At 38.4% G+C, this 12403-nt stretch overlaps 1 protein-coding gene across 1 annotated transcript; it reads left to right on the forward strand.

Annotated features, from left to right (window-relative positions):
- The first annotated feature begins 37 nt into the window (after positions 1-37).
- Positions 38-12063, forward strand: LOC110064270 (PH domain-containing protein DDB_G0267786-like). Its single transcript, XM_020771303.2, has 15 exons — positions 38-423; positions 1538-1680; positions 2122-2250; positions 2423-2537; positions 3796-3954; positions 4392-4486; positions 4890-4994; positions 5471-5633; positions 6994-7076; positions 7699-7803; positions 8524-8685; positions 9549-9674; positions 10114-10221; positions 10562-10673; positions 10930-12063. Exons 1-15 carry the CDS (start codon positions 375-377, stop codon positions 11412-11414), a joined length of 2139 nt encoding a protein of 712 aa, XP_020626962.2. The 5' UTR covers positions 38-374; the 3' UTR covers positions 11415-12063.
- The last annotated feature ends 340 nt before the right edge of the window (positions 12064-12403 follow it).

A 12403-nucleotide genomic window follows, 5' to 3' on the forward strand; every position in this document is an offset into this window, starting at 1 on the left:
TCTAGCTGAGGCGCAGAAGGAAATACCACTAAGATTGACAACCTCACAACTTGATCGATTGACAAGGGATTAAGAAATTGACCGAGATTGACCTGAGTTTTCGGTCACGTAACAAGATCATCACACATCCTACTAAAACAATATTCTGTGTCTAAAAAAGGATCGTTTGTAGCGTGATCTCTTCCGTTTAATGATGTTTCAGTGCGTTTTCTGCTCCGCCCCCTGGAATGCTCGCCTGAGCTATAAATTCGATCTCCAACCTCGGCTTAGCTCGATTTCGCAAGCGCCCTCTCTCACAATTAAGACACTGGGCTGCGATTGACTCCAAAGACTAACGAAGGTTGTCTTTCGCAAGAAACAAAAAAGTTTTGGATATGGGTAATTTACTTCCTCTTGACTCACACAGGAAGCAGCAAATTGAAGGTAAGTTGCATTCGTGTCAATGTCTTGATGGTAGACTTAGAATTCAGGAATGACTGCAAGCAACGACAATTGATGCTCTGAGTGGCCTCATTTTCATAGTGTGAGCTTAGGGGTAATGAATGGGCTGAGCAACGCAACAGTTCGTGCAATCACAAGTATTACGAACGCAATAAATTGCTATTGTCAAACACCGCTAAATGGGGTCATGAACAGTAGAATGCATGTAAGCTGTACAAATTGGGTTAGGCTTACATGGAATCAGTGCCATCTCATCGATCTATAGTTCTGCTGAAAACTGCCGACCATAGTAAGTTTTAACGATAAAAGCTAGGCTGTATTTAGTTTTCCTAATCATAAGCTGTATAAATAAGTAAGCTTAATATCACATCTGAGTTATGCATGTTTGCTATGCAACATCGATTTTGGCAAACAACAACCGCTTGTTAAGTTACATGTAAGCTTATTTCCAGTTGGTGAAACTGTGCAGTTACTGCACTCAGACTGAACAACAAGCTTTTTAAGCATTTGTTTGCAAATCTAATTCATTCCCATTTGTGGTAATTACTGGTTGATCAACATACAAGGAAGGTATATCCGGGAGGAAATGATGGGAAGCAATGCTCACGTAATAATTATTGCTGGTAGTAGGGGACTGGATGCCACCCAGTTGTAATAATTGGATAATGTCTCGTGTCTGAAAGATGGAATTTTTTAACTACAATATTTTTCATATCATAGTTAGCTCAATCTTTGTTTGGAAAGTATTTGCTGTATAATTTTACAGTATATAGTTGTTTTAACATTTAACAATTTCATGAGAGAACCATAACATTGCTTTATGGTGGTGCATGAGCTATCTTTCTTTCCATAATGATTGCTACATCTAATTGGGCTGAGTGGAGTACAGTTCAGGAGATAATCATGTACAGAATTTCAAATTCAAGATATTTACAAGCACATTACTCCCTGAACTGTCTGTAATGAGGTCCTGACCAGTAATAATTGATTTTATCATCATAATAATGATTAAGTTTAAGGTTTGAAATTTTCACTCAGGGAAGTTATAAGAAAGAACCCATTATTGATTTCATTATCAACCTACATGCAATTTTAGACATTGCAGAAGAATTTTTAAAGGAATTCACCATAGCTTACAACACAGCCTATGGAGTTGAATACACAAAGACAACCCTGAAGGAAATAGACGCTGAATCATTTGCAGAGGAAAAGCCAACATTTCAGCTATTGCAAAGATCAGTGAGTAATAAGAAAACATGTACAATGTGATGTAATGTATACTTAATTGGCCACTCCTCATTAGGGCTTTTCAGGACCAATGCAAACAAACAATGATAAATAAATATTCAAATAAACATAACTAGGTTAAGAATCCCAACTGGTGGAAGGCAGACCAGTTGGCTATTTACAAGCGCAGCCAAGAAGTTAAACTCGGGGCTACCAAGAACAACATCAGCTAGTGATCAGAACGGGATTTGAACCCAGGCCCTGCAGATTTCAAATCCGGCACTCTAACCACTCGGCCACGCTGCCTCCTTTATTATTAGTGAATTTCTTGGGGCCAAAACAAACTAAAGGCAAAAGTAAATAATTTTACATTATGTGTATGCTCCGTCAATCATCAGTTTTCCATGAATTGTGCTTTTAATGTAAGCTGTGATTAATTTTCTTATGATTTAGTGGAATAGCTTTAAGGGTCCTCTGAAGATGGGATACCTTACCAAAAGAGGAGCAGTGGTGAAAAACTGGAAGAAGCGTCATTTTGTTGTGAATCCTGATTACTCTGTGGACTATTTTGAAACTGAAGAGGTTTGCACATGTATATTATAATTTATACTGTGGATGAATTCATTTTGTGAGGAAGACACAGTTTCCTCTGTAATATTATTCAGTATCTATTATTAGTAGACTTCAAGTTGATATTAATTTTTTTTTTCACTTTGATCATGAATTGTGCATTTTATGACATACATGTAAACAGGCATTTGAAAAAGGCTTTAAGCCCAAAGGCACCATCTTTCCATGTGGTTATGAAGTAAATGCTGATCTGGATGAAACAATGGCAGAAAGAGTCAAAAACCTTGCAAAAATGATGAGTAAGACATATTTTATATATTTATCATTAATACTATTATACAGTCATTATAATGGTGATTTTATTAGTCTGATAGAGTTCTTAGATTGCTGTCAATAATATTTCTTTAGCCAAACTAGGTGTATGAATTTTGGGTGATCCTTAAGGTCATTCCCCTGTATTGCGTTGCATCCTTACTGCGCATAACTTATGGTGTCATTAGTGCATCTTCGTGCATGCACACATTGAAAACATGGCGGATTTGCCTTGTTATTGAGTTCTGTTTCTGTCAGTTGAAAAATGGCTATAGCTCACTAATGAGATCGTGCACCCCAAGTTTTTTTCCAGTCATTTTAATCAACTAATCATTAGCTTTTGCGTGAGAAAAGACTGATCTGATTTCTATTGTTGAAAATTGAATAAATAAGGAAAATAGCAGCTGCACTGTAGTCTTTTCTATTTTGCAGTTTGATAGCCGTGGCAAGCAATTTGGTTCGAATATTTTAACAATGATTCATCTGTCTGTCAAAATCAAACTTGAAAAGTTTATTTGTGTCTGACACATGCCTTGACTGTAGTTTGAGGCGTGTTTTCATGAGTCTGGGCTCAAAAAGAGTTACAATAACTTGGAATGCGTTCTTGTAATAAGCATTAAATAACACTAAAATGGGCCATTTTCAATGCCTCACTGTTCCTTAACAAGCATGGGCACCCCCTTTTTTATTTCATAATTAAAGTTCTCTTATGATAAATAAATTATTCATTGGACAAAGTTTGAACAAAAATCTATGTGCAGTTTTATTTCAGGGAAATTACCAAGTAATAGGGGTAAAGACAAAGGGAAACCCTTATTGGCTCAATTAAAGGGTGACCGCAGATGCTTACATTTGTGATAGAGGTGGTTTTTGAAAAGGGGCTTTTTTCACAACATTTGAGCTTGATGATGCCACGAGAAAAAGCTGACAAGATGAAACAGTGAATTATGTGTTTCTTCAATCTACATGGTCTTCAGTGTACAGTAGATGCTATTTCACTTCCTAACTTACCCTGTCTTAACCCTTGCACATGTACACGGTTCCATAAATTTCTCGATCCATGCCCTCTCGTCCTTGGTGCCTTGAAATTAGCCACTTAAAAGTCACAGCAGAAAGCAACCTTAAAGTAGTCTGTTTGTGACTTTAATGACTGGCTGTTACCTGGGTGTGGCTTCTTATAAAACAGATGACTATTTATTAAGAGTTTGACTGTTACAACTGTGTATTCTGCTAATTTTGTTGCAGAGGTGGATGAGAAGGAGTTACCCACTCCAGAGAAGTATCCTGAGCATACATTTGAGGTGGGTCACTCAAGAAGAAGAGCATATCTAATCACAGCTGAGAATGAGGAAGACAAAAAAGCCTGGGTTGAAACATTTAAAGTTTGCTGCAGAAAAGCTTCGGGTAAGTCAGCCTTGAACTTTCTGTCTCTTTATTCTAAACTACAGTGTATAGAGTGTATACATGTACACTGTGCTTCAGTGAGCTTCCTTTGTGGACAACCTAATTTTATTATTTCTTCATGAAATGTTTGATTTTCTGTTCAGCCTGGCAAATTGTCTGGACGCACATATCTGTCATCTTAAAAAGAGAGTGGGGTTCTTAATTGAAAAGTTTAAGTTCTTAAGGAGGCTTGTTAGAGCTGAGGGTACCTAAACAGAGGGGAAACGGTTTTCAGCAGTAGGGCAATGATAAATGTACCCACATGGTATAATTTAGTAAATTGCATGTAGATGAACCTTTTGTAACTTTGCTACATGTAAACTGTTGGATGAATATGAATTTTCACTGTACCCAGGGCTTGTGTAAGCTGTTTTCTCCTCCTTTTTCATTCACTCCAGGATTGAGGAGTGAGGATCCAGTGGGCCGTGAAGCTTTCAAGGTCGCTATCTGGAAGACGTACTGGAGGTACAGAGTTACAGGCACTGAGGAGCAGGTGTGTGAAAACATCTTCCTGCACTTTTGTCTGTATCTATGTGTGGTTTGGGGCACTTCAAGTCTGTCATGTCTATAGCCAGTAGAACCTGCTGAAATTCCTAATACATGACTGTACAGACCAAGAATTTGTTTTGTCTTGGACACAAATCACTAGCAGATGACATCTTCTTACAGTGTCCATGTATGTGTTGTATATGTGCATCACATGTGTGTTAGAGGTCAATTTTCAAGTGGTTATCTACTGGCAGCAGCTCTATTTGAGCACTTAAAACATGTTATTAGCTATGTTCATTCGCATGACTCCTTTTCCTCCAAGTGTGCTTTCACACTCCTCAAAATAATATTCAATATTCAAAATATCAAATACTTGATTTGAGAGAACTTCGCATTTCTTTCAACAGATTCTCAGTGATATCCTCGTGGACAGGATCAATTATCGAGTGATGTCTGATGTTTATGCTGACATTCCAGGAGGCTGGACAATGAAGCAAAAGATCAGAGAACAGGTTCGTACATGTGTATAATTATGTCTTTTTAATATGTAATTTATTTTTAAACCACAAGCAACCAAGAATTTGATGTAATTTTTTTGGTTAAGGGATATTGAATTACATGTATGTATTGATTTTATATAATTAGTACTGTTACTAAATGTACAGCCACGTCATGTACATGTAATGTTAAAAGTAATGTAGAATATCACATGCCAAGTGTGCACATTCATAGAAAGTTATGTATATGAAAGGTAAATTGATCAACATGACACAAGTGTGAGACAAAGAAAAATCTGAGTCCCTGACAGGAATCATACTTATGATGTCCCGAACACCAGATGAGCACTCTATCCACTGAGCTACGAGAACTCATGGAGAGCAAGGTCATTTAACCGAGTTCATATGTGACAGGCGTCCTGCATACTGCTAGGACCATAAATGACCTATTTAATGACTGAATTTGAATTGTACATGTACTGTTTTGATAGGTTGTGAAGACACTTGATTCTCTTGTAATGGCCATGGTGATTCCATCATGGAAAGGAATGCAGGAATCTTCTCAACAAATGAAAACGGTCCTCGAGCCAACCATCAAAAACAAGAAGGATGAACTGGCTGCAGTGCAACGCAAAGTCATGTGGGACTTATCAGGCATGTGATTTGCAGTTAAGTTGTGGTACATATAAATGCATTTGGATGTTGATGACAGTGTAGACCAGGGTTCCAGATAATAAAAATTCTTAAGGTAAGGTAGCAGTGTCCATAAGGAATTCTAATGGGTCAGTACAAGTAGGTATGGACTTCTCCAAATCATCTGTCAGAAGTTTTCTTACTATCAGTTCCTTGGATAAGGCAGTTGAACTTGTTTGGTTTTCAACCTGAGACTCCCCCTCTTATACCTGGAACACTGCTAGATCTGCTCCTTCTTTCAGTTCTTAAACCACGATCTGGTCTGGGCATTGTCTCTATACACTCTACATGTAGGCATTCATCTTTGTTTACTAGACAAGTGTTATCAACAAAAATTGTCCAATTAGCATAACAAGTGTTTCAGTCTCCTATTAAGCTACCAGAATATCACCTCCTGATATTGAGGGGTCATTTATAACACATTTAACTGTCCTTAGAAATTTGAGCCCAATTGTAGTTTATCATTCTTGTGTGCTGCAGGTGGAAAAAATCAAAAAATTTCAAAGAATTTATGAGCACATTAATTTGCACACTTCCACCCAGACATTTTCCTGATTTAGAAAGCCAATATTTCCTTTAATATTGTACACAGAGAAGTAAACATTTTGGAGATTAAGCAAGCGCTTTCTAAACATTTAGAGTCTGTTTGTGCAAAGTATGATGTCTTTTGTATAATTATACTGTGTAGACATTTAGCCATATCATTGGTAAGGAGGTAAGGAGGCATCAGCAAAGATCTCCTAAAGTACATGTACTTTCACTTTAGTGGAATCTGTCTCTGATTGTGTTATGACATAATATGCACTATACTGGTTGTGTGCAGTGGATCAATGACAAGCAACAAAAATGTACCAGCCAAGGAGGAAGCCATGACAGCTTGAGGCTAAAATGTTACAACTGTTCAGTAATTTCCTCATTTATGTGCCAGTATTATCAGTGGCTTTCAAAGACTTGACATTTCTTGTATTTGAAGAAAGAGATTTCCATGCTGCAATCAGTACTTAAGGAAGAATCAATTCATATGTGGACTTCTGTATGACAATTGTGACAAAAGTTACACATTCATACAGTAGCATTAACATATGACTGTATATTATTAATTTATAATTAATTAAATTGCCACATACATGTAAATTAAAGGTCATTTGGGCTTAAGTCTGCATGTAGATATTCCTTTGTTTCTCGTGGGAAAAGGAAAGTATAATTCAGGAAACGGGAGACATCTGCACGTAGTCTACATTTGGTTGATATTCATGTATAGCTGTGTAGAATTTATTATTAATAACAACAATGACTAATTACAAGATTTATTTCTCTATAGAACTTTTAAAAAGCTCAATGGAAAAAGTTCTGAAAGACATGGAAGAGATGTTGAAAGAGATAGTTGATCTGTTAAAACCCAAGGTATTGACTGCAATAATTATCTGTACTGTCATCAAAATTTGAATAGTATGTCTGTAACACCACATGTGGTAAGTGTTTGCTTCATGTAGCTGGAAGAGGTTGTTGCAGGAAAGATTACAGTATACATGTATTTATATTTCACCACATTCTGGTGAATCAAGAGAAAATGTCTTGTGAACTGCATCCAGGTTTTCATTTGGTCTTACATATACAACTAACAAGGCAGCGTTGATGATGTTGTGTTAACTGTATGCAGTACCCAAACAGAGGTTGGGTGCCCGAGACATCCAGGAGCTTTCACTATTGGCAGCCAGCTCCTAGATAGAGACCGCTCCCATGGCTGGCAATCCTGGAAACCGAGCCATGAGCCCCCACGTGGAAGGGGAGACAGGCACCTATCGCACTGAATTAACGGTGGAGAGAGGGGAGGAAGGGAGGGGGAATGCTTGAAGACTTGCTCCCATGCAAAACAACACTCACTGTAAATCCTATCGCTCTTTGTTGTTGACTCCATTAAATTGCATTTAACTACATTAAAATGTCAATATTGATTCACATGTAAGCTTTGATTTTCAGTTTTTCAGCTGAATTTTCTTCTTTTGAAAATATCTTTGTTTGTCAGATGGAACAAGGTTTGGCAGAGTTGAGGAAAATCTTCATCAAGAAAGTGGATGAAGTGATTGAGAAAGCCAAGAGCACTAATGAAATTGAAGCATCTTTGCCCTCAGTAAGTGCTTGCATTACTGTACATGTATACGTGTATTATTTCTAAGATTGTAAATTTTATATGAAGTTACGTGTAGATGTCTTAAGGTGGCTCAAAACAGTTACCACCATCAACTGATAAAGAGTGGTTATAATGGCCCATCAAAAAAGTCTTTGAAAGTACTGGAAACTGTTTTTAGCCACGTTAAATTGCATTATTTTGAAAGTTTAGAAAGCAACCAAAGGTGGACTCTAATGAGTGTGCGGAGTAAACAGCATTGGGTGCTCATTATGGGAGATCTATTGTAGATTCACACATAAAAAAATCTGTGATAATTATACAACTCTACAGAAATTCATGTAGTGGTGTGTCTGATCGGTTACAAGCTGTTTAGTGTTAAATTTGAATGCAAGTAACAGCCATTCATACAAACTACTACACAATGTTTACATCAGTACAGAATTTTTTAAGCTAGCTTCTAAAATGTCTGTTTTATTTAAGTGTGAGTAAAGACATACATTTACGTGTTGGTCTGTGATTGCGGCTGCCTTTGATGAATTACTCAATCGATCTGGTGTCTGATGAACTATGTAGCTTACAGGCCACTGCACCACTCACTACTCCGTCAATCCTACCGTGGGAAGCTTTAGGCTCAAAGGTAGTGATGTATATCCCACCATTAACTCATTTTTGTATTTTTTTTGTATTTTTTTTTTTTTTTTTTTTTTTTGTTCTTCTCAGTTTTTCCTGACGTTGGACAAAGCTCCACGCTCGTGGTCTGTGCTCTATGATGCTTTAGTTCATATTCGTTTTGTAAGCACGTTGCATGAAAAGTTTAGAGAGCGCATCAATAATTTGAATGGTCATCTGGTGACAGACATAGGAACTGATAAACTGGCTCAGGTTAGGAGGCATAATAGGTCATTTGTTATGGAAACAAAAAATTTACAATTGTTCCACGAGCGCGCATTGGACATGAGATGCTAGAGGCTATAACCGTCTCATATCCAACAAGCGCGAGTGGAATAATTGTTCTATTAAAAACGCCACCCAAAATATAGCAAACAGAACTAAATAAAAAATAAAAAACGCCCCAAAAGAATCACGCGTACTCTTACCATATTCGTAGAGCATGGTATAATGGCCCATAACCCATTAGGGTTAAGTCAATGAAAACTCTCGAATTGCATTATACAATGATCCAGTTTTTAATAATAACGAATCTATAGACGTTTACGTGAGGATGGCATAAGAAATTACTACGACAATCACCGAACTGTGGACTGGGCTCGAATTATTGTACGGCGACCACTCTCACTTTCTTTTGCTGACAAGCCCACATTCCTTTGTGTTGTTGTGAGTTGACAGAAAGCGAAGGTCAAAGTAAAGGTGAGGAAAGGGAGAGAAGTGGATAAATGTGTTAAAATTTTATCCGCTTCTTTCCTTTTCCCCATCTTTAGTTTGAACTTCGCTTACAGTCAACTCACAACAACACGAAAGAATGTGGGCTTGTCAGCAAAAGAAGAGTCAAAGAAGGTGGGAGTGGTCGCTGTACAAAAATTCCAGCCCATTCCACGATTCGGTGATTTTTGTAGTAATGAACACATCAAAAAGCTTATGTATTAAGCGCTCGTCCTTCTCCCTTTCTTTCACACATTATCCCATTTATGTAATCATCGTTACTCGTTCACTTCGCGTCGTTCGACGCGCAAGGCCAGTAAACAGATCTTGAATTTCTAACACCAACTTTAGAAACCTTGTTTCAGTTTCTGGATTCAGCCGTGTTTACCTTTGAGGAGCGTTTCAATGAAGGAATCTCTGGTACTGATGCCAAAGCAAACGGTGAAACTGCCGCAGACGTTATGAAAGTTGTCAAAGAGGAAGTGTTGTTGGTAAGTTGTCCTCCTCAAAAATCCCACTCAAGCGCTCTTCTTTGTCTACTGCGCTTTCGTCACTAGGACCTTGCTCGTTTTTCGTGTTACTATTACCCCGAAGGAAAATAGGTCATTTTATAGTTGTATGCTGAGTTACCTGGCCTATGAATGCAAGCGAGGCTAGAAGTGGCCTCGCTTTGATACAAACCTCTCTGCCTTTTTCATTTAAATGCCAGCTACGTCTAGCATAAGACCAACTTGATTTACACAACAAAAGCAACGAGGTCTTCATCAAAAGTAGGGCAGCTGGATCCTCGCTGCCATTCAAAGGCCAGGTCACTGAACTGTAAAATGGTCTATTCTTTGATCGGCCTTGTTTTCTTTTGGTCATCACATTCTCTGTGCATGCGCCGTAAAACAGTTACTCATGTGATTTGACTTCTTTCGTAACCAACAGAAATATGACGAGGACCAGAAAATTGTCCTGGACCAGTACCTGATGGAATCAATGCTGTGCATGCTGGTACCACACACCCACAGCTTGACTGATCAAGTCTGTAAACCAGTAAGTAATGCTAGTGGAAATGAGTATAGTTGAATCCTTCTCGTGTTCTATGTCCTAAGGGTCTAAAAATGAGTACTGTAGCCTAAGCTGAACCCTTGGCCTTACATGTCTTAAAGGTACATGTACTTGAAATACACAACGTATATTTTGTATTGTCAAGCCTCTCGCCGTGTGATCTTCGAGCCCTTTGCAATTGGGTTTGGTGCTACGTCGAAATAAATTGTAATAAAGTTATTGGTCGGAGTTATTATGTTGCGTGATCCCCATGTATATTTCACGGCTGATTTGACTGTCCTGTTTTCATCACTAACACCATCTACCGTCCTCCTTTTTTGTGTAGATGATTAAACCAGTAGAAAGCAGTATCCCAGACCCCCTCCGACAGGCTATTTCACTCAGCGACAAGTATGACACTTATGTGGAGACTAGCATACGGGACACGATCAAGAAAGGTGAGTTACAAAACAAAATTAAGAAAACATGGATAGGAGGCGAAAGAAGAGCATGGCTGTCACAGAATGTCAGCTCCACTTTTTCAAAACGGTCTTTGTGAAGGTTTGTGAGAATCGTGTCGAGTTAAGCATGGAGTTTCGAAGATCCAAAAACGGACGACTAACAATTTCGTGGTCCGCGTTTGATTTGGCTATGTTTTTTTCTGGGTCCCTTCAAGTTGAGGTCACACCTATTGACTATTGTTATGTCGTTTAGTTTGTGGAATAGGGGGAGCCGCGGTGGGAAAAACAGAGCAACCGAAAGCTGACGAACCGAAAGCTGACGAACCGAAAGCGGATGAACCGAAAGCTGATGAACCGAAAGCTGAAGAACCGAAAGCTGATGAACCGAAAGCTGAAGAACCGAAAGCTGATGAACCGAAAGCTGAAGAACCAAAAGCTGATGAACCGAAAGCCGACGAACCAAAAGTTGAAGAACCGAAAGCCGATGAACCGAAAGCCGACGAACCGAAAGCTGATGAACCGAAAGCTGATGAACCGAAAGCTGAAGAACCGAAAGCTGATGAACCGAAAGCTGAAGAACCGAAAGCTGATGAACCGAAAGCCGACGAACCGAAAGCTGAAGAACCGAAAGCCGACGAACAGACGGCCGAGGAGAAACCGAGTGAAGTTGGAGAAAAAGCGAATGAACCCGAAGCTGAAGCGGAAGAGAAAACATGCGAAGAAACAACTGAACTTTAGGAAGACTGACATTAAATTTCTGAATGAGTAATGTAATCAACACCCAGCAGTCCAGTGATTATTTCCTAAATTTTCCCTCATTATCTTGAAACATGCAGGTTATGAAAAACCAAGGACTTGATTGTATGAGAAATGTGTTGACTTAGGCTCAATTTCTCCCGAAAAGACTTTTTAAAGAAGTAATCATATGGTATTATCAAGAGTTTTAGATAATGTAAATGTTAATATCGACTATGGGACATGAACGTTTAAAGCAACTGCTACAACCTGGTGATTATTTGGAAACATTTTCAGGAGTCACCGATATCCACTCTACAGCAAATAGATTCTTTTCAGCCTGTTTCTTTGTTTTTTGTTTTTTTTTTTTTTTTCCTTTGAAGATTCATGATCTTTTGACGCGTGAAAAGAACCGTCTGCCTTGTGTCGCTCGGGTTTTTTTAAAAGGATTATTTTTCTATCATACGTTTGAAGGAAAGAGATCGTCGAACTGCGAACGGAAACTCCTCCAAAGTAACAATGAAAGAGAGAGGAAGTTTTGAATAGCGCATCCAGTTGCTTGCACTATAGTAAGGACATGATATATTTTTGTATTAACTGTTATTTTTATGTAGAAAGAGTAAATATAAACTCCGATTGTTTTGAAGTATAACTTTCTTTGTCTATACTTCTCTCTTTTTTTATCTAAGTAACGGTAGAGAGTTCTGTCAGTAAGAAAGCGTTCGATTTGTTATCGTCTGCATGGGGTAACGGTCCGCACGTGACAAAAATACATGTACATCTACAAAGAAGCCGCGTTTCCTGAGGTTATAGGGTTTGTGACCATGCGTTTTCGTTCCTTTTCCGCTTAGATTCTTGCGTCTTCAGTTGCCTCTTCTTACATTCTCGCGTCTTAAATTATGGGTAAACGGCAATCCTGTGCACAGCAATTTAATTGTGTAGGTATGACTTCGAAAAAATACTTTAAAAAAAGCCGACTTTCAAATCACAAT

Source organism: Orbicella faveolata, unplaced genomic scaffold (assembly GCF_042242905.1).
Source record: "Orbicella faveolata isolate gen_17 unplaced genomic scaffold, um_ofav_v1 contig_36, whole genome shotgun sequence".
NCBI classification, from domain to species: Eukaryota; Metazoa; Cnidaria; class Anthozoa; order Scleractinia; family Merulinidae; genus Orbicella; species Orbicella faveolata.